General features: G+C 51.1%; 1 protein-coding gene across 1 annotated transcript; it reads right to left on the bottom strand.

Moving 5' to 3' along the window:
* Window positions 1-18,943: 18,943 nt before the first annotated feature.
* Window positions 18,944-21,248, bottom strand: KLF2 (KLF transcription factor 2). The gene is given in 3 exon segments (NM_001134351.2): window positions 18,944-19,572; window positions 20,072-20,894; window positions 21,080-21,248. Coding segments are annotated over 3 exon segments (1,074 nt in total). The 5' UTR covers window positions 21,155-21,248; the 3' UTR covers window positions 18,944-19,396.
* Window positions 21,249-22,645: the final 1,397 nt, after the last annotated feature.

The raw sequence follows: 22,645 nt of genomic DNA on the forward strand, positions 1-22,645 counted from the left end.
TCCTGTCTGAAACGAAGATGTTCCCTTTAGTCCAGAACCTTGGCCAGGGGACTTTCCACTTAGGGGGACCAGATGCCATTATCCTTCTGTGGCACAGTAGGACTGTATCATGAGCTTGTCACCACTTCAACAGTGGTTATTTTTATAGCTGATGATGAGACTTACTGGAAATGGCTTGGCATTCCTGGGTAGAAACTCCTACACTTAAATGTGAGGAGTTGGAATGCATGGGCTCTTGAAGCCCTTGACCATGACATTTCCACAGAGCAGATCACTTCCAGCTCAGGAAAAACCCCAGGGATCCTCAGCCTTCCTGAGGACCAGGTCTCTCAGGACACCTGTTTGAGGCCCCAGAGCCATCATCCTCTCTCCTGTATCATGGTCCTCTGATCCTCAAGACTTACCCCAGGCAGCCTGCCCCCACTCCTGCCTGGCCCTCCCAGGAAAAGAATGCATCTGCCCCAAAGGGGAGGAGAGTTCTCTTGTTTTCCATTTCCCATTTCACTTTCTTGACTGCATGCATTTCCCAGTTGCCCTCGCTCTTGCTCTCAAGCATTGACACGGCCAAGGAAGATGATTCATTTGATTGAGGAAGTGAAGGGAACCTGATTTTCAGCTCAGAGCCTCCTTTCAGACATAGAAAACACCCTATCCCTTGCAGCGCTCTCTCTGTCCCCCAGGCCAGTGTCCCAGCTCTGGAGAAGACCCTGTGTGTGGCACTTTTTGATATTTTGTCTTCAGGGCATTTGTCACATTTCCAGCAACTCTTTTTCTTTCTTTCTTTTTTTTTTTTTTTTCTTTTCTTTTTGATGCACCCATGGCATATGGAACTTCCCTGGCCAGGGATTGAATCCGAGATGCAGCTGCAACCTACACCACAGCTGTGGCAACGCTGGACCCTTAACCCACTGCAGGAACTCTTCTTTATTTCTATTTTTGACTGCTTCTCTCACATCCATACCAACCCCTTTGAACTCCATTTTTGCACTCACTGTTTTGCTGACACTACACCCCAATTCCTGGGGGCAGTGCCACAGGTACTCCCTGAACCAAAATTCTTCTTAGGAGGCATGGCCGAGCATTAAGAAGGCATTTTCTTTTCTTTTTCTTTCTTTCTTTCTTTTTTTTTCTTTTTTTCTTTTTTTGCCTTTTTTTGCTTTTTAGGGCTGCACCCATGGCATATGGAAGTTCCCAGGCTAGGGGTTGAATTGGAGCTACAGCTGCCAGCCTACACCACAGCCACAGCAGTGCCAGATCTGAGGCACGTGTGCAACCTATACCACAGCTCATGACAACACCGAAACCTTAACCCAGTGAGAGAGGCTAGGAATCGAACCCAAAGCCTCGTGGTTCCTAGTCGGATTCATTTCCACTGCGCCACAACAGGAAATCCTAAGCAGGCATTTTCTAACAGTCATGGGCTGGGTCACCTCCCCACAAAACAGAATGAGGGTCCCCCTGTGTGCACACATTTTCTGGGGTTAGGCAGGGACCCCGGACAGATTGGAGACTTTGCAAGGCATCTCTAAATGTTTGATTCAGGCAGTGAAACTCAAGAATTTGCCCTCATCTGGCCTTCACCGAGGGGCCATGGCAGCCGTGAAACCTGATCTAGAAAATTCTTCCCACTTGTAGTTGGTTAAATGACAACAGAGCCCATTCTCACTAACTTCCCTCTGTCCTGTTACCTAAGAGGCTGAGACTACTCTGTCCAAGCCCTGAGCCCTGGGCACTCTTTCCTGTTTGTCATTTGAAACTTTCTCCTAAGAGCCTTGGAGAAACATACAAGGTCGATCTGGGTGATTTCTTCAAGAATCAGATGCCCTCAAATGCCGTGTAGTGTCCACTGCCATGACTCAAGCCTGTCATTATAGCACAAACTCAGTCATAGAATCAATGCCAATGAATAGGTGGTTGTGTACCAGTAAAACTTTATTTACAAAAGCAGTTGGAGGGCCATATTTGGTCTTCAGGTCATAGTTTGCCACACCAGATTTAGGACCTTGAGCAGGGTGCTGGAAAGGCAGTGGTGACATTTTCTCTGCCCTCATGGAGCTCCAGCTGAATTACTTTTCATTAGAGATGAATGGTTTCCCACTCCTGTGTAATCTGGTTTTTGGTGCAGGAAGTGGACATTACTTGAAAGAATAAAAATTAAAAGCTACATTGTTCACAGCATCATCATTAAATGAGAGGTCCCCTCCCTGTTTCCCTGTATGTTTTATTTTATTTTATTTTTTTCCTTTTTTTGGCCATGCCTTCAACATGTGGAAGTTCCTGGGCCAAGGATGGAACCTGTACCGCAGCAGCAACCCAAGCTGCTGCAATGACCATGCTGGATCCTTAACCTGCTGAGCCATTGGGGAACTCCCTCCCCATAGGTTTTAGGATCAATATATTTAAAGGAAATTGTGTGAAATAAAGATGGCCTCCTTCTGTGAATCTCAATGATAGTATCAGGATCATTCCACTTCTTTGATTCCACGCTCTCTATATTTGGGGCTCTCTTTCCCATCTTGGCGCAAGGCTGACAAATGCATAGGTTAAAACAATAAGATGGGAATGAGGTTGTGGGTTCGATCCCTGGCCTCGATCAGTGGGTTAAGGATCCAGTGTTGCCGTGAGCTGTGGTGTAGGTTGCTGGCAGCTGTAACTTGGATTCAACCCCTAGCCTGGGAACTTCCATATGCCACAGGTGCAGCCCTAAAAAGCAAAAAAACAAAAAACAAAAAAACCCCAAAACAATAAGATGAGAAACCCACTGTTTTCTTGAAAATCACTCATGGATCCAATTATACAACCTGCTGGCACTGAATATAGTATCAACCTAGTGAAAATGGAAAAGAGGGTTTGAATTTTCACCCTTTGTGTTGTTAACATAATGAGTGAATGTTACTGTTTGGGAAGCTGTAGTTTAGTTTTTTTTTCGTTACTCTGATTTTCCTATTTATTTACTTATTAAATTGTGGTAAAATTTAAACTTTACACGTAACTTTAAAATTCACCATCTTAGCCATTTTCAAGTGTCCAATTCAGTGGCATGAAGCACATTTCACATGGTTGTGCAACCACCAACATCCATCCCCAGAATCTGCTCTTCTTCCTAAACTGAAACTCTGTCCCCACTAAACACTAAACTCTGTCCTTCCCCCAGTCCTTGGCACCCACCCTTCTGCTTTCTGGTAGTGACTATTCTGGGGACCTCATATAAGTGCAATGGTGCAGAATTTGTCCTTTTGTGACTGGCTTATTTCACTCAGCATAATGTCCTCAAGGTTCATCCATGTTGGAGCCTGTGTCAGAATTTCCTTCCTTAAAAAAGGCTGAATAATATTTCATCCTACGTCTGTATATGCATCGTATGCACATTGTATATTTATATACTATATTTTGTTATCTGTGTATCCTTTGATGAATGCTATTTTATATTTACATTCACGCAAAGAATTCCATTAAAAATAGCAAAGTTTTCCATCAAAGTCTCTCTTCCAATTGCTTTTTTTAAAAAATCATTTTGTTTTTTGGATTTCCTGCTATGGCACAGTGGGTTAAGGATCTGGTATTGTCACACCTGTGGCATAGGTCACAGGTGGGGCTTGAATTCAATCCCTGGCTTAGGTACTTCCATTAAAAAAAAAATTACCAGAGGAGTTCCCATCGTGGTGCAGCGGAAATGAATCTGACTAGGAACCATGAGGTTTCAGGTTCGATCCCTGGCATCACTCAGTGGGTTAAGGTTCCGGTGTTGCCGTGAGCCGTGGTATATGTAGGTCGAGACACGGCTTGGATCTGATGTTGTTGTGGCTGTGACATAGGCTGGCAGCTGTAGGTCCAATTGGACTCCTAGCCTGGGAAACTCCATATGCCGCAGGTGTGGCCCTAAAAAGCAAAAAACAAACAAACAAACAAACAAAAGAAACACCCAAAACTTTTCTTCCAGGCAAACACCTCGCAGAAGCCCCTCCCTCTCAGAGATGCACTTACGCTGGAGAAAGGCCCAGTTTGAATCACCTGCACTGACACTCTGCCTATGCATTTCCATCAGGCACTTGAGTCTCCTTGGACAAAAGTCAGCTCAGGGGAGGACAGTTGCCAATGACATCGGGAACTGTCATGAAACGTAGCAGTCCCCCCAACTTCAGTCCCACCTCTCAGGGACCAGCAGGATGAAGCAGAACAAGTGGGCTTGCTCCTTTAGCATTCACTGTCTCCCTCTTCATAACGGCCACCACTTCTTCACTGAACACCTACTGTGTGCCAGGCAAAGAGCAGGCCCCACCCATCAGAGAACAGCCACCAAAACAGCTACCAAGGACCCCTTTTGACAGTGGAGGAAATGGAGGCCCGGGAGTCACAGGTTGATGGAGCTCAGCTCAGACCTGTCCAGTGCCCCCAGCCCCTGCCTGGTGGCCAGGGCCGCCTCTCCAAGTCACTGGAAACCCAGATCCTTGAAGGCAGGGCAAAGCCGGCCTTGGGCTCCTGCAGTGAACTGCGCAGATGCAGGCCGAGGGCTGGTGGGAACAAGCCGTGCTTGATGGAACAGCCACCAACTTCTGAGATGAGAAAGCTTTCCTTCGACAAAACCCCGGATGACTCAAAATGAGCTGACGAGCCCCCAGCAAGCTGGCTTAAGTCACCCCGGGCCACGTGGAGGAAATGAGCCATCAGGATGTGTTTGAGGTTTGGGGTTCAACGGAAACACACTGGGAATGTGGAGAATTTTGCTCCTGAGAGATGGGATTGGTGCCTCTGGGCATATTTTAAAGCCAAATGAAGAATGGGGCTGGCTGGACTCCGGATTCCTGGTTTTCCTCCTAGCTTTGGAAATGTCAGAGACCCGAGGCCGCAGACAGGGGGTTTGGCCAAGGAGTGTGTCTTTCAGTCTTGGGACAGTCCCTCAAAGGCCAACTCGGGGTCAAGGTTAAAATCAGGGCTGATGGAGGTGGAGATCAGTCAGGATGTGCTGGAGAGGGCAGGACGGCTGCCTCGAGAACGGCGGCTGGCATTCGGCGGGTGCAGAATGATTTCCTGAATGACTATGACAATTTAGAGCCTCATGTCTCAATGTGTGGTGGAGCCGGTCCCCAGGGCGCTACATACATGTCAACTTCTGGGCCCTGCCCAAGGTCCCCCCGGATAAGATGAGACCTCCCCTGGAGGACAGAGGGGAGGGGACAGCAGAGGCTGATTGCATGCTGTGTGTGTGCTGGGAAACTTGACTCTGATTTACTTTTCTGGCCAGCCCAGGGGGAAGCTTTTGTTTCCAGAGATTCAGTTGCCCGGGGCCACAGCTGGGAGGCAAACGCCAGAGCTGGAGTGACCCCGGGCTGCCAGGTTCCAAGTCCCATCTACACTGCCTGCTGCACACTACCCTGCATGAGCATCAGCACTGACTCCTGGTCGATCAGAAATCTTGTCATCCCAGGAAGGCCTGAATTTAGGGTTTCGCTGCGGTATTATGAGGACCTGGGGACAGAGCCACTATACCAACTCATGTTGTGACAGCTTCTCAACCAGCCCCCCCACTCTTGGAGCACCCCACATGGCTGGCTGCTCAGGCCCTGTCTGCTGAGAGTGCCAGATACCCATCCAGGTGCCCCTGCCCCAGTGAGGTCAGGCTCGCAGGGTGGGGAGCAGGGGTTTTGCTAAGGGAGTCAGGGCAGTCTTCCCAGAAGAGGTGACGCTGGAGCAAGGCCTTGAAAGATGGACTAGAGTTTCCCATGGACACATGGGAGGGGTTTTTTGGCATAAGGAACAGCCTCTGCCAAAATGTGGAATTGAGGAGAAGCAAGGGTCAGTCAGGGTTGACAGGGAGAGGGGACTCAGAGATTAGAGTGAAAGATGAGGGGTGACATGGGAGAAGCATGACATGGGAGAAGCAGAGGCTAAAGGAGAGAGCATGCTGACCATTAAGGACTGGAATGTGGAATGAAGGAGTTTCCAGCAAGTTCTAAATAAGCAAGGGAGGAGTTCCCATTGTGGTGCAACGGAAACGAATCTGACTAGCATCCATGAGGATGCGGGTTCAATCCCTGGCCTCACTCAGTGGGTTAAGGATCTGGTGTTGCCATGACCTGTGGTGTAGTTCGCAGACTCGGCTCAGATCTGGCATTGCTGTGGTTGTGGTGTAGACTAGTGGCTACAGCTCTGATTTGACCTCTAGCCTGGGAACTTCCCATATGCCACTGGTGCGGCCCTAAAAAGACAAAAAAAAAAAAAAAGAAAAAAAGAAAAATAAATAAGCAAGGGAGGAGTGTATCTGGATGGCTGGGGTAGGCCCTCAGAACAGACCCCCTACTCATCCCTGTGCAGTGGACCCCCTTGGAGCCATGAGGAGCTGCCCTTTGGGGCTCTGGGATCACCCGCAGGATCAAGATGGGCTCCCACTGTGGAGGCCCCAACCCCGTGGGAATCACAAGAATCACCCAGAGACATCATGGACCCCCCAGATCTGCAGATGAGTCCCGGGTGCCTACATGGCCCAGAGCAAAGCCAGATCTGCATGCCTCTTCCCCCCAGCCTTGGCACTCAGGTCCCCAAATGGATCTCCTGCCTCCAGGATTTGCTGGTTCTATCTTGGAGCAGGGCCTTCTGTACTCTAGTTACTTAATTTCCACGTATTTCCAAGTTGGGCAAATTTCCCTCTGTTTAGGGTTTCTCATCTCATTCCCTTGTGGCCAAGGAACATACTTGGTATTATCTCAAAGCCTCTTCCATTTTTGAGGTTGGTCAGTGGCCCATCCTAGGGAATGTTCATGTGTATTCTGCCGCCGTGGGGTGGAGTGTTCCAGACGTGTCTGTTCAGTCTAGTGGGTTTCCAGACACCCTGCATTTTAAAAAAAAGTGAGAGGGAGGGGAAAAAAAAATAAAAAGACTCGTCAATAGAATGTTCTGTTCACATTGTTCTAGGTTAAAACGGAGGAGGTCCTGGCTTGGGGGGGCCAAGGGACCCAGAAGTCCTGGCTGGCCTGTTCCCCTGAGTGGCCTCTGCTGAGTGAGGGCAGATGGCATTGGCTCAGCCCAAGCCCTGGCCCGATGGAGGGTCGCCCAGCTGGTTTCCAAGGGATATGTGTCCCTCCTGAGAAGGCTGTCCTGGGCCGCTGGGGCTCAGTAAGGCTGGGTGCTGGCTGCATGCAGAGCAGCCTGGAAGCTGAGGGGTGGGCGGGCGGGCGTGCTGGGTGTGAGCGGCACCTCGACCGCAGGCCTGTCCGGCTCCCGGTTGCGCTGTGACTCTCTACACAGCCTGCGCTGCTGCAAAACCCCGATTTCCGGGTGACCCCAATGCCGGGCCACTGCCAGTGCTCCCCTCCCCTCTGCTGCTGCCCCCATTTCACAGAGGAGGAAACTGAGGCCCAGAGTGTGGCTGGTTGGAGCTGATGGTGGTGAGCTGGTGTAAGAGGTGAGATGTGGACACTGACATATTTGCAGATGTTCGGCCTGGGCCTGCCGCTCCTAGGTAAGCTGCTCAGAAAAGAAAAACACTTCTGAGTTTCTGAGAGGTGGCAAATAAAACTTTCAGAAAAAACAAAACAAAACAAAACAAGGGGGATCCAGCAATTCCACTTCTGGATAGATCCATCGAAAAACTAAAAGCAGGGTGTCAAAGATGTGTTTTCACGTCCATGTTCCCACAACAGCAAAAAGATGGAAGCAGTCCACTTGTCCATCAGTAGATGGATGAATAAACAACTGTGAGCTATCCACACAATGGAATATTACTCAGCCTTAAAAAGGAAGGAAATTCGGACACCGTGTGATGGCGTGGATAGACCTTGAGGACATTATGCTGAGTAAAACAAGCCAGACACAAAAGGACAAATACTGTGTGACTCCACTGACATAAGGGCCAAAGGAGTTAGACTCATAAAACAGAAGGGAGCCTGGTGGGTACCAGGGCCTGAGGTGGGTGGTACTGGGGAATTAGTGTTTAATGGGGGCAGAGTTTCAGAGCGAGAAGCTGAACAAGTTCTGGGGGTGGATGGTGGTGGTGGTTACACAATGGTGTGAATGTACTTAGCACGGAGGAACTCTATGTACACTTTATACTGGTGAGAATGGTTACATTTGTGGCATATGTATTTGACGGCAATGAACAAAGAAAGCAACAAACAAAAGATGGAAGGGAGGAGTTCCCGTGGTGGCTCAGTGGGGTTCAGAACCCGACGCAGTGTCTGTGAGGATGCAGGTTCAATCTCTGGCCTTGCTCAGCAGGTTAAGAATCTCACACTACTGGAGTTCCCGTCGTGGCGCGGTGGTTAATGAATCTGACTAGGAACCATGAGGTTGTGGGTTCCATCCCTCAGTGGGTTAAGGATCTGGCATTGCCGTGAGCTGTGGTGTAGGTCACAGACGCGGCTCTGATATGGTGTTGCTGTGGCTCTGGTGTAGGCCGGCAGCTACAGCTCCGCTTTGACCCCTAGCCTGGGAACCTCCATATGCCACAGAAGCAGCCCTAGAAGAGGCAGAAAACAAAAAACAAACAAACAAAAGAATCTCGCATTACTGCAAGCTGCAGTGCAGGTGGCAAATACAGCTCAGATCTGGTGTTGCTATGGCTGTGGTGTAGGTTGCTGCTATAGCTCTGATTCGACCCCTAGCTTGGGATTGTCCATATGCTGCAGATGCGGCCCTAAAAGGGCAAAAAAAAAAAAAGGGGGGGGGGAGGAAAAAACACTGAAAAAATGGAAGGGAAGAGACTCAGGTGATGGAGGAGTCGGAATCTGAGAAAGTGCTAAGGGCTAGAAGCGGGGTGGTATTCGAGAGGCCCTTGTTCCCATTCTGCCTGGGCTGGGCTCTGTCCCTTCTAGAACAGTGAAGTGGCCTCCCTCAGTTGGTCCCAGCCCTGATTGGGCTTCTGCTGCTAGGAAAAGGGGTCAGAACCAGCCAGGGACCACTGTCAGGAATCTGGAGTGAAAAATGCTTAGAGAACCAAGAGAAGGTCTGAGAAGGGTGTGACTGTTCAGAGGGGAAAGGGGGCCCTCCCAGCCATGGGTCATGGCAGAACCATGTGATGGGGCTGGAGGGACAGGGCACAAAATGGATAGTCATCTGCCTTAATCCTTCTGTGGCTCCCCCCTGCCCTTCAGTCCTGCAGCCCCACTCACCACCGCCTCCTCCCCTGCCTTCCAGCCACACCCACCTTCTCCCGCCCAGAAGCCCCACATTCGAGATCTCCCTCCACCCACTCCCTCCTGGGTGGGTCAGTCCATGAGCCCCTGCGTTGGAGGCAGGTTAGGAGGAGGTCTTGTGAGGCTGAGAAAAGCAATGGTGCCGTCCGAGGAGGCCCAGCTAAGGCCCTGGGGTTTGAGGAGGAGAGAGGCCCTGGGGAGGTACAGAGTCTTCTGGGACAGGATGGTCACTGGGTCCCACCATTTGGGGAGTCGGGGTAAGGATTTGGGAGACAGAACTCCAAGGAAGTCTGGCTTTTCCTGCTGTGTGACCTCAGGCAGTTTCCTCCCCTCTCTGAGCCTCCGTGGGCACCATTCTTCACCTCCCTGGCACATTAAAGCATTGGTCTGCCCCCATCCCCTGCTCAGCCCCCAATTCTACCTGCTTGGGTAAACATGTGCCAACGTGCAGTCAAGCCTGGAGGAGGAACCCAGTCATTTGAAAGACATTGCTAAATGTGTGTCAAGTGGGAGGGGAGGCCTTAAACCCTCCATACCAGGGAGTGGGTAAGGTCAGCTGGAAGTTCATCCTGGAAGGACAAGGAACAGCTGGCCAGCATTTCTGGCCTCATCAACAGCAAGTGCAAAGGCCCTGAGGCAGGCATAGAAGGCATGTCTCTTTACTCCTAGGGATACAAATGGCCATAAATGTAATCCTACTCCAGCCTTCCTCTCTTCTATAAAAAGAAGAATGAAAATTGGTGGGGGATGGGGCATTGAGATTTGCCTCCTTCCGCTGCCTCCCTCATGAACCAGAGTGAACCCAGCCTTCTAGGTGCACACAGCTAAGGGAAAACCCCTACCTTCAGGGAGTCCTAGCACCGGTGTATGACGATGGGAAATACCTCTGGGCCTCAGTTTCCTCTTTATAAGGATGGTCAATAACGCCTCCAAGGGGCTTTCCTCAGACACAGCCAGGAGGCAAAGGTGCTGGAGATTGAATTCCAGGGCCAGCTTCTTTCACCTCCTGTCTGGTCAGGGCCAGCAGGGGCCCTGCCCCCATGTCTGATAGCTTCCTGCCCTCACCTGAAGATCTGGTTTCTGGTTTTGAGGCTGCAGAGATTCCTCACCAAGTACAGCTTGGCTTGGCTGCTACCAGTGATTATGGGAAGAATACAGGGAACAGCATTTCAGGCCCAGGGAACAGCAAATGCAAAGGCCCTGAGGCAGGACTGAAGGGAAGCATGTTTGGTGGATAATCAGGAAGCCAGTGTGGCTGAGTGAGCACATAGGCTTGAAGGAAAGGTGGGCAGGGGGATTTGGGGCCCCACAGACCCAAAAGACTTTGGATTTATTCTAGAATGATGGCATTCTGCTAGAGGACACTATCTAGTTTTATTGGGGAGAAAAAAATTGTCCCCAGTATGTGGTCCAGTTAGAGGAGCCATCAGGTCCAATGCCCTGGCTATTTTCAGATGAGGAAACTGAGGGCCAGAGAGGCCCAGTGACTGTCCACTGCAGAGGCATCCCAATGGAGAAAAACTTTCATTTCAGGCTGACCCAGGTTCAAAATTCAGCTACATTATGCAGATGGTGGCCTTGCCTCCCCAGGCTTCCATTTTCCTACCCGTAAAATGGGCACAAATGCCCGCAAAACACTCATCACAGGGTATGACTCATAGGAGATTCCCAAGCCTTTTTTTTTTTTTTAACTGTTGTAAGATATACTTAACATAAAGTTTATCATTTTAACCATTACATTTTTTTTTTTTTGCCTTTTTGTCTTTTCTAGGGACGCACCTGTGGCATATGGAGGTTCCCAGGCTAGGGGTCGAATCGGAGCTGTAGCCGCCGGCCTACACCACAGCTCATGGCAATGCCAGATCCTTAACCCACTGAGCAAGGCCAGGGATCGAACCCCCAACCTTGTGGTTCCTAGTTGGATTTGTTAACCACCGAGCCATGACAGGAACTCCAATTTTTTTTTCATTTTTTATAGGTTTTAATGAAGTATCGTTGATGTACAATGTTGTTTTCTGCTGTACAACAAAGTAATTAAGTTATACATATACATATATCCATTCTCTTTTCAGCTTCTTACCCCATGTAGGTTATTGCAGAATATTGGGTAGGGTTCCCTGTGCTATACAGCAGGTCCCCCCTGGCCAATAATTCCATATGCCTCAGTGTGCCTTTGCCAATCCCAAACCCCCAGTCCTTCCCTCCCCCTCCACCTAGCCTGTTTGATAACCATAAATTTATTTTCGAAGACTGTGAGTCTGTTTCTCTTATACAAATTAGTTCATTTATACCATTTTTGTTTAAAAATTTTTAATTTTTTTTGTCTTTTTTTTTTTTTTTTTTTTGCTATTTCTTGGGCTGCCCCTATGGCATATGGAGGTTCCCAGGCTAGGGGTCGAATCGGAGCCACAGCCACCGGCCTACACCAGAGCCACAGCAACGCAGGATCCGAGCTGCGTCTGCAACCTACACCACAGCTCACGGCAACGCCGGATCGTTAACCCACTGAGCAAGGGCAGGGACCGAACCCGCAACCTCATGGTTCCTAGTCGGATACGTTAACCACTGCGCCACGACAGGAACTCCAAAAATTTTTAATTTTTAAAATTATTTTTTAATTGAAGTATTGTTTTTTAAATTATTTAATGAATTTTATTACATTTTTAAGTGCACAACAATCATCACAACCAAATTTTACAGCATTTCCACTGCAAACCCTCAGTTGATTTACAATATTGTGTTAGTTTCTGGTATACAGCAAAGTGATGCAGTTTTACATATATTTATATATATACACTTTTTAATATTCTTTTCCATTATGGTTTATTACAGCATATTGAATATAGTTCCCTGTGCTATAGAGTAATACCTTGTTCTTGATCTGTTCTGTATGTAATAGTTTGCATCTATTAACCCCAAATTCTCAAATCATCCCATCCCCCCCCCATAACCACAAGTCTGTTCTTTATGTGGGTGAGTCTGTTTCTGTTTCATGGATAAATTCATTTGTGTCATATTTTAGATTCCACATATAAGTGATATCATATGGTATTTGTCTTTCTCTTTCTGACTTACTTTGCTTAGTATGATAATTTCTATGTCCATTCGGGTTGCTGCAAATGGCATTATTCACTCTTTTTTTTTAATGGCTGAGTGGTATCCATTGTATGTATGTGCCACATCTTCTTTATGGACATTTGGGTTGTTTCCATGTCTTGGCTATTGTAAATAGGGCTGCTATGAAATTAGGGGTGCGTGTGTATTTTTGAATTATATTGACCATTTTAAAGCATTCAATTCAGTGCTACTATATTTACAGTGTTGTGCAACAATGCTCATTATCTCTTTCCAAAATTTTTCATTACCTCAAACAGAAACCCTGTCTCCGTTACACACTACCTCCCTGGTTCTTCTCCCCAGCCCCTGGCATCCATCCTGCTGCTGTCTGCCTGTCTGTATTTGCCTGCTCTAGGACCCTCCATGAGTGGGCTCATGTGATTTTCTGTGTCTGGCATCATTTACTCAGGATAATGTTTTTGAGGTTCATCCACACTGTAACTGTGTGAGTGCCCCATTCCTCTTTATCGGGGAGTAATATTCCAGTACATGGATGTGTCTCCTTTTGTTTACCCACTCATCTATTGATGGCCATGTGAGGTGTTTTCACCATTTGGTAGCTGTGAATCCCGCTGCTGTGAACACCCATGTACAAGCATCTGTTTGAGTCCTTGTTTTTGTTTTTGTTTTGTCTTTTATCTTTTTAGGGCCACACCCTTGGCATATGGAGATTCCCAGGCTAGCGGTCCAATTGGAGCTGTAGCTGCTGGCCTACAACACAGCCACAGCAGTGCGGGATCTGAGCCACGTCTGTGACCTACACCACAGATCATGGCAACACCAGATCCTTAACCCACTGAACAAGGCCAGGGATCGAACCCGCATGCTCATGGATACTAGTCGGGTTCGTTAACCACTGTGCCACAACGGGAACTCTTTGAGTCCTTGTTTTACTCTTTGGGGTCTATAGCTAGGAGTGGGATGACTAGGTCATGTGACAACTCTATGTTGGAGAAATGCTTCCCGCAGGCCTCATTTTGCTTCTTCTTCTTCTTTTTTTTTTTTCCGGTCTTTTTTGTCTTTATAGGGCTGCACCTGCAGTATATGGAGGTTTCCAGGCTAGGGGTCTGGTCAGAGCTATTGCTGCCGGCCTATGCCAGAGCCACAGCAATGTGGGATCCGAGCCCTGTCAGCAACCTACACCACAGCTCATGGCAATGCTGATCCCCAACCCACTGAGCAAGGCCAGGGATCGAACCTGTAACCTCACGATTCCTAGTCGGATTTGTTTCCGCTCTGCTACAATGGGAATTCCTCATATTGCTTCTTGTTACATCTTGGGAAGCTCTATTCACCCGGCCAGCCTCTCCCAGCCCTGACCCTGTTCCTCGCTGTCCAAGATTTTCCTAGAAGATGAGCTTTTCAGGATATTTATATGGAAGCCTTAAAGGGACGCCCTGGGGCTTCCGGGAACCCCTGATTTTGTGCAAGGAAGAAAACAGGGCGGGCTTGATGGAATCTAGCAGGTATATATTTCCAGGTGTTGATAGGAGCTGTGACATCAAGATTGGGCAAACCTGGGTTTGAACCCTGACTCCACCACCTATACCCACACCGGGCAAGGATCTAGTCTTCTCTCTCTGCACCCACTTTCCACATTTGAAAAACAGGGGTGGTTATGGCCCCACCCACACACACCCCAGCTTGGTTGGGGGTTGAAAGGGAGAATTTGTGTTAAGGTGCCAAGATGAAAGCACCTGCCTCAGCCTGGAGCTCAGCTCAAGTTCACACTGGGTTAGTCATTCAACAAACATTTGTTGATACTGGCTCTGGGTGAAGAGGCAAGGCTGAGTCACTTCTGAGTCATTTCTGCTTCCCCAGGACTCAGATTGGTGCTGAGGCATTGGGAGCATCTGCTGAATGAATGGGGCGGGGGGAAGAGGGCACGAGACAGTGGTGAAGAGAAGGAAGAGAGACTGAAAGATTATCATCTATCTATCCATCCATCAATTTATCTATCATCCATCCATCCATTTTACTGTCTATTTATCTGTCTGTCCATCCATCCATTTATCTATCATCTATCCATCCATCCATTTTTCTGTTTATCTGTCTATCTATCTATCTATCTATCTATCTATCTATCTATCTATCTATCTATCTATCTATCCATCCATCCATCCATCCATCCATCCATCCATCCAGACAGAGAAACAGAGAGATGGTGGGATATCGAGCCTTGAAATTCGCACACACTCATCTCACGGAGGAGACTCATTGGGCAGGCTCTAATGTGTCTAGTGCTAGGCACTAATGTCCATTCTGTCACTTCATCCCCACTGCAGCATCCTCGCCTCCCAGTGAGACAGGCCCACACAGCACAGCTGAGGGCTTCCCTGGGAAAGAATGGTTTTGCCTAAGCAGTTGTACTCACTGTGGGCGACTTTGCATCCTCCCTACTCCAGGGGACTCTTGGAGACATTTTGATTGTCACATCTGCGGAACCAGGGGTGCTACTGGCATCCCTGGATTGAGACCAGGAGTCCTTCTGAACATCCTGCAGTGCTCGGAATGGTCCCAGAATATACAGAAGGTTTCGGCCTCAAAAGTCAGCAGGGCTGATGGGAGCAACCCTGTGTGAATTATTTGGAAAAAAATGTTGATGTGTGTTCCTAACTCACTTACACACCAGAATAAATTCCTGATGCGTTAGATGGTATAAACCAGGCTAATCCCTCAGCACCTGTGAATTACCTCTTCCCTCCCTCCTGCTAAGTTTCTGTATTTAAATGTGTGTAGCCTCCTAGGACCTCAGTAGGTTAGATTGTTACAGAGGCAAAGTGTCTTATGTGTCCACAGAACCCCCCAACCCAGTGGTTCTCAGTGTGGGGTGATCCTGCCCCCAGGGGACACTTGGCAATGTCTGGAGACATTTTTGGTTGTCACAACTTGGGGCATAGGTACTGCTGGCATCGAGGGGATGGAGGTCAGGGTTGCTGCTCAAAGTCCTGTGGTGCACAAGGCAGCCCCCTCTACAGAGATTGATTTGGGCCCCCAGTGTTGACAGTGACAGGATTGAGAAAACCTGTGCTCATCACACCCCAGCTCAGTATGGGGCCAGGCTATCAGAGCTGCCTGGTGCTGGTGCCTTTGAGAGACATTCATCTCTGGCCTGTTGCCTTGGAACTCCTCAGGGTGTGGCTGAGGAGCTAGCTTGGCTTTGCTGATGGGGCAGGGTACTGAGTCAAGCATGTCCTGGGACCCACCTGGCCCTCTGAAGGCTCTCCCTCCCCCTACTTCACACCAAGGTATTCTGTAGGATGCCTGGGGCTCCACGACATACAGGAAACTCCTGGTAGAAACGCAGCTCCTGTATCTTTCTCCCCATCACTGGAGTCACTCTTGGGAGAGCATTTTGGCAATGCTCAAAGCCCTCCAAAACCATGCTCCTTTCCAGCCCTGGGGGACAATCTGATCTATGACCCAGTGTGTGTATACATATGCTTATTTGCATAAGCAAATTCTGATACAGCTAAAAAGGATTATCTTTTGTTTACGGCTGCACCTGCAGCATATGGAACTTCCTGGGCTAGGGGCCGAATCAGAGCTATAGCTGCAGGCCTACACCACAGCCACAGCAATGCCAGACCTGAGCTGCATCTTCGACATACACCACAGATCATGGCAATGTCGGATCCTTTAACCCACTGAGCAAGGCCAGGGATTGAACCTGCATCCTCAAGGATACTAGTTGGTTTCTTAATCCACTGAGCCACAATAGGAACTCCCTAAAATGGAATATTATGCAACTGTTTAAAATGATAGTAAAACATATCATGGAGGAAAATATATGGAAAAATACTTATAATTTTTCCTGGGGAAAAAATATATACACTGGTAATTGCAGCTATGTGAACCCGACTTAACCACTGACCAGAAATCCCCGCCTCTGACTTTTTTTTTGGTCTTTTTAGGGCTGCACCCGTGGCATATGGAAGTTCCCCAGGCCAAGGGCTGAATTGGAGCTGTAGCCGTCAGCCTACGCCATAGTCACAGCCACACCAGATCCAAGCCTCATCTTCGACCTACACCATAGCTCATGGCAACACCGGATCCTTAACCCGCTAAGCAAGGCCAAGATCGAACCTGCATCCTCACGGGTGCTTCGTCTCCCAGATTCGTTTCCGCTGAGCCAGGACAGAAACTCCTCTCAAAAAAACTAACTGGAATTGAGTTGTGGAATGCGGGACAAATTTTTTTCTCTCTCTCTCTCTTTTTCTTTTTATCAGCCACACCTGAGGCATAGGGAAGTTCCAAGGCTAGGGGTCTAAATGGAGCTGCAGCTGCCAGCCTGAGCCATAGTCACAGCAAAGTGGGACCCGAACTGTATCTGCAACCTACACCACAACTGTGTCAACGCTGGATCCTTAACTCACTGAACAAGGCCAGGGATTGAAACTGCATCCTCACAGACACTGTTTTGGGTTCTGAACCTGCTGAGCCACAACGGGATCTCCAACTTTTTTTTCCCCCTGATTTGACCATTTTCTCAAGTGGACACCAGCAAGGAAAAATGTCCTAAGTCTTCTCACAGGGATGGAGACAGGGCCCAAGAGGAGGTTTTAGCCATCCTTTTCCTGGGTGGCATTTTCCATAGCAGCTTGCTTCCTGGAACGGAGCCCCCTCCATGCTGATAAAAGCCGTGACGGATGATGATGATATTTTGAGAACCTGAGTAGATGTTTCAACTGAAGCACTAGTGACATTGGGACAAAATGGTTTTCTGTGGAAGGAACTGCCCTGTACCTTCTACAAAGTTTCTGCAGCATCCTAGCTCCTGTCCCTTAGATACTAACAGCATCTCTGAATGATGCAACCAAACAGCTCAAGACTGGGTTGCACCTGGTTGAGAACCACCCATCTAGAAGATAGGTGATGGAAGTTGATATTTGGGCGTCAGAAAGAGGCAGAGAAAACGAAGAGCAGGTATTTCTGTATTCATCCGTTCAAGCCAGCTCTTCGTGGGCCAATATTTCTCACTGAAACGTACAGCTGCGTAGGAGCCTGACACTTTCTATTGTATTAGTTGGAGGCACTCAGGAAACAGAAACTCAACAGCTTCAGTCCCCTTAAAACTGCCTCTCCTTAGACTCAGGTGCCTCTGGGAGGTGTTTTCGAGCAATAAAAAATGGCTTTACCTGTACATTTAAAAACGCCACGGGGAAGATTGAAGGTGCTCTAGGAAAATTTGCTTAAGATCTCTGGCGAGTCTTCTACCGCTAGTGCCTCTGAAACCAGCTCTGAGCAAAGAGGGGCATTTCCACAGGTCTCGGGGTGCTCCACTCTGGAAGAGTTTTTGCAAAAGCTGCAGAGAGGGCACAGGAGCCTCCCGCACATGCATGCTCACACGCCCTGCCATCGCCAGCGGAAGTGGGCCCAGGCTATTTACTCGAAAAAGATGAATCAGATTGTCATCTCCCATTTCTGCTTTTTGTGGATTACCAAATGCTCTCAGCTGTTTCCAGGGCTGCTATCGTGGGGGAGGAAGGATGAAGAGAGGGAGGGAGGGAGGGAGGAAATCCCAGCCTCTGTTGCAACAGGGCCAGAGTGTTTTAAAACAGGCGCTGCTTACAAGCTATTTTCACTTTCTGGAAACAACTTGTGCAATTGTTGGTGGCCATGGTTACCCACCCAGGGCCCTAAGAAGGGGGAACCTGCTAGGGAAAATGTACCTCCGCCGCCAACTGAGGCGTTGGGGATGCTGTGCAGCACTCTTTCCTCCCTCATGAGGTAGATTTCTGGAGTGGCCACCTCCAGCCATCAAGGTGGGGGCTCTGATGATTCCTTCACACCAGAGCTCGTACAAGGGAGGGTCTTAGAACCCTCCAGAGCCTGCAACAGGTGGCTTGGTGCAGAAATCCCTCAATCCCCTCTAGTGGAGTTTGGGGACCCTCGGGAGGCAGACCAGCACCCTAAAACATCACAGCTACCTCTCTGGGCCTCCATTGTCTCATCTGGAAAAGAGCACTCACTACCCAATACCCTCAAATATGGATTTCATTTTTTTTTCTAACAAGATGGGGAACGCATCTTAAATTTTTTTCTTTTTTTTTTTTGCTAAAAGGCAAGACTAATGAAAGGCAAAGCAGGTCAGAAAATCAGCATTTTGCCCTTTCTGGAAAAAAAAAATAAAGAAGGCACACTCAAACATGGATTACATTTTTTTTCCCGAACAGGATGGGGAACTCATCTTAAAATTTTTTTTCTGCTCAAAGGCAAGTCTAATGAAAGGCAAAGCAGGTCAGAAAGTCAGCATTTTGCCCTTTCTGGAAAAAAAAAAATAAAGAAGGCACACTCAAAGTTTGGCTAAAACCTCAGAAGCTTCCAAAAGGAGGTAAGGCTTTTTTCAGCCCAGAGGAGGCCACGTCAGTGGGACCAGCACTTTCTCCAGCTCTGGAGAAAAGGAGGCAATTTATGGCTCAGGGAACAACCTTAAAATAACTCTCCCTCAGTCTTAAAATGCAGTGTTTCAATTTATAGAAAAACCCACAGGTTCCTGGCAGCTGGGGGCTGCAGCTGGCAACCCCAGATGCTGGCCAGGGCAGGACCCACTTCACCCTGCCTCTGCCAGGCTGCTCTCCATCAAAGCTGCCTGTCCTCCTCTCCCCCACCACCAGCCCCTCCCAAGTGTTCCAAACCTCCAGCTTCCAAGCAGCCAGACCAGTGCTGTGATTATTTTCAAAAGATGCAAAATTTTTTTTAATTAAAAAAAAAAACAGCAAAATCTTATAAAAACAAACCAGGCAGTCAAAATGCCCACCTGTCTTCCTATTTACAGTAAATACAATATCTGTCACAGTCACTATGTACAATATTATAAAAAATGTTGCACAGTACAAATTAAGGCTGTATTTTTCACAAGGCATCAAGCCTCGATCCTCTAGTGTAGACCCGGTGGGCTGGGGGAGGGAAGACGACACTTAATTATTGCACCATTTTGAAAACAAAATTCGTCAAGGAGGATCGTGGTCTTCTCCCACCGGGCCCTTCAGTCTCTGATGGGGTCCGGGCAGCGTCGTTTGGTGGCCACGCTGTGCCCGGCCCGGTCCTCTGGGCCCAATAAATACCAGTCACAGTTTGGAAGGGGGCCGTGCCCGGCGCGTGGGACCCGCCACGGCCGCGCGCGGGTGGGCGGGGTGGGGGTGTTCAGGCTACATGTGCCGCTTCATGTGCAGCGCCAGGTGGTCAGAGCGTGAGAAGGCACGGTCGCACAGATGGCATTGGAATGGCCGGTGGCCTGTGTGTTTGCGGTAGTGGCGCGTGAGTTCGTCGGATCGCGCAAACTTCCAGCCGCAGCCGTCCCAGTTGCAGTGGTAGGGCTTCTCGCCTGCAGGGAGCGGAAGAGAACGGGTCTCAGTTTCCCTCTAGCCTGTGGCTTAGGCACTCACCCAGATCAGTGGCGGCGGGAGCGATCAACCTACCCCTAACCCCACGCCTCTCTGACGTGCTCCTCACCCCCCGGCTACGTGTTGAACCTCTAGAGATCCTAGGCATCTATCTACTGATCCTCAACACGGCCCGCTCGCCAGTGTTTTCAGTCACGCCTCTAGCGGGATCCAAAGCATGCACTTTCTCCTGAACAGTCTGGGACACAACATCCCCCTAGGTTTCCTAAGCTTGCATCCTTGCCCAAAGTCCTGAGTCAAGCTCCCAGGAGTGTCCTAAGCGCGCGCCCCCTCCCCAGGCTCCGGAGCCACACCCCCAGGGGGGCTTTCTAAGACTGTGCCCCCTCCCCAACCGCTGGGCAACGCCCTCTGCAGGCTTCCTTAGTGAGTCCTCCCCTCAGCGCCCCCACCCGAGATTCCCAGCCTGCGCTAGCCACCCACCTGTATGCGTGCGCAGGTGCGCCTTGAGGTGCGAGCTCTTTGTGTAGGTCTTGCCGCAGCCCGCGTAGCTGCAGGTATGCGTGGCGGTGCGCTTGCGCGGCCAGGAGCGGCGGCCGCGCTTGGGCTTGGCCTCTAGTAGCTCCAGCGGAGACGCCGGCGGCGTGAGGAGACCTCGGGAGGCGGGCGGCGCCAAGCCCAGCGCTGCTGCTGCGGCGGCAGCGGCCGGGTCGTCAAAGATACCGAAGGCGGCGGGCGCGGGCGGCGCGTAATGTATGCCCGGCCCGGGCGCGCCAAAGCCCGGGCTGCCGAAAGGCGGCGGGAAGGGCGCGCGCGGGCCGGGCGCAGGCAGGCGCGCGGGGCCGTCGGGGCTGAGCGGTGGCGTGTCGGGCGGTGGCGGGGGGCGACCCCCAGGGCCTCGCATACACGCGGCTGCTGGTCCCGGGGCGCCCTCGCGCTTGAGGCCCCGTGGCCCGCGGGCTATGCCGGGCGCGCAGCCGTAGCCGCCGCCGCCGTCTGCCTCGGGGGGCTCGGCCTTAACCAGGCGGCCCGGCGGCGCTAGCAGAAAGCGACCGTGCAGCGCGGGCCCCGGCGGCACGTCCAGCTCTGGCCGTAGCAACTCCGACACCAAGCCACCCGAGGGGGCACCGTAGGGCGGCGGTGCGCCGGGCTCCGGGTAGTAGAACGCAGGCGGCGGGGGCGGGGGCGGCGGCTCCGGGGCGGCCTCCGCGCCCAGGCCGTCCAGCCCCATGGACAGGATGAAGTCCAGCACGCTGTTGAGGTCGTCGTCGGTGCCGCCTGTCTCAGGCTCTGCGCGCGGCCAGCGCTGCGGGTGACAGGGCGATAGGGTGCAGGCGTGAGCGCGCGGTGGGGCGGGGGATCGCTGCCCGCTACTTAGGTTCTACTACCCCGAGCCCGCTGTCCCGGCCGCCTGCGTTCTACTACCCCGCAGCCCACGTTCTACTACCCTGAGCCAGCTGCCCCCGCCGTCCCAATCCCTGCCGCCCTCACCTCCTGCAGGCCGCGCTCCCGGCACGGGCTGGCGAAAGTGGAGAAGGACGGCAGGATGGGCTCGCTCAGCGCCATGGCTGGGACCCGGGGTCGACGCAAATTCGGGACACCGGTGAGTGGCTGCCCGGAGCCGGGCTGGTCGGGGCGCGGGCGGGCGGGGACGGCTCTGCGGGCCGCGGCCGGGCCCGCCCAAGCCTTATAGGAGCGGCGCGCGCGGGGGCCGGGCCTCGGCGGCGGCGGCGGAAACGCGTCCCGGATGGGGACGAGCTCCGGGCGCAGCCTAAATTTAGCCGCGGTATATAAGCCGGCGGGCGGCGGCGGCCGTGGCCACTGAGGCCGCCAGGGCCCTGCGCCGCTGGTCCGGCCCCTCGTGCGCCGCCAGGCCGCGCCCCCAGCCCAGTCCCGCCCCCGCCCGTCTCCTCGGCGACGGCGTCAACACACACTCCACAACAGCAGCGTGACGCTCAGGGATCCCCGGGGCGCCCCGTGGGCTCCCGCCTGCGCAAGGACAGGGAGGACCTGGAGCGGGGGCGGCATCCGGGACCCGGGACTTTGAGCGGAACCCAGGGGCCCGGGGCCTCGCGGGAACCCTTCTGGATGGGGAGTTGGACCCCTCAGCCACAGAAGGGCCCCCAGAATCCTAGATGGAGAGGAAGACTGAGTCCCGAGAATTCAGGGTGGGAGTCCCCGGACCCATGGTGGATGGAGACTCTGCTTCTCATTTTCTGGGGACCCACTAAGCCTGATCCACTGTTACACCCACCATTCAGTCAAAAACCTTGCATGATGACAGCAAGAAATGTTAAGTCTTTGAGACACTCTCCCTTGAGGAGGCCCTTCAGAGCGGGGAAACTGAGGCTCAGGAGGCGCTGGCAGAGGCTTGAGGTTCTGTATCTGCCATCAGGCCTGGTGCTTTATTGACTCGACTTCAAATCTCACAACACAGATCCAGCACCAGAGGGACCACAGGGAACAAGCCTCCCCTATGAGCATCTTAAACAATCCCCCCATCCCCTCCCACACACCACGAACAAACGGGGATGGGTGGGTGGGTCAGGCTGGCGGGGGTGGGGTGGGGGCTGCCTGCTAGCAAGGGACTGGCACTCCTGTTGTTCCTGTGTCCTGACCCTGTGTGGGCACTGGGAACACATTTGCCGACAGTCAGACAAATCCCCCTGCCTTGGGATTTTCACAGTTGAGGGTGGGGGGATGGCAGAGATGTAAAATACACAAGTTTATTGGGGAAAGGGGCCTTTTGGAAAAATAAAGCAGCAGAGGGAGATGGGTAATGAGGGGGAAGAGAGAATGGTGGAATTTTGAACCTCACCCAGGAGATGTGTGAGTCAAGACCTAGGGAAGAGGAGAGCCAAGTGGGTTTCAGAGGGAGAGCATCTCATGGTGTAACCTGGAACCAGCACCCAGCCTTGGTCTCTTGATTCCAGAACCTTGATTCCAGAATTCAGGCCCAGAGGGTCCATGGCCAGGTGGTGAGGGGTGCAGGCAGCTCCTGGCCTGGGGACAGCAGGGTTTTGTCCCTGACAGCAGCTGGACCCCCACAGCACAGAG

This window comes from Sus scrofa, chromosome 2 (assembly GCF_054392235.1).
Source record: "Sus scrofa isolate SSC_HxYL_T2T_F1_AM1 chromosome 2, Sscrofa_HxYL_maternal_Yorkshire_Landrace_v2.0, whole genome shotgun sequence".
Taxonomy (NCBI): Eukaryota; Metazoa; Chordata; class Mammalia; order Artiodactyla; family Suidae; genus Sus; species Sus scrofa.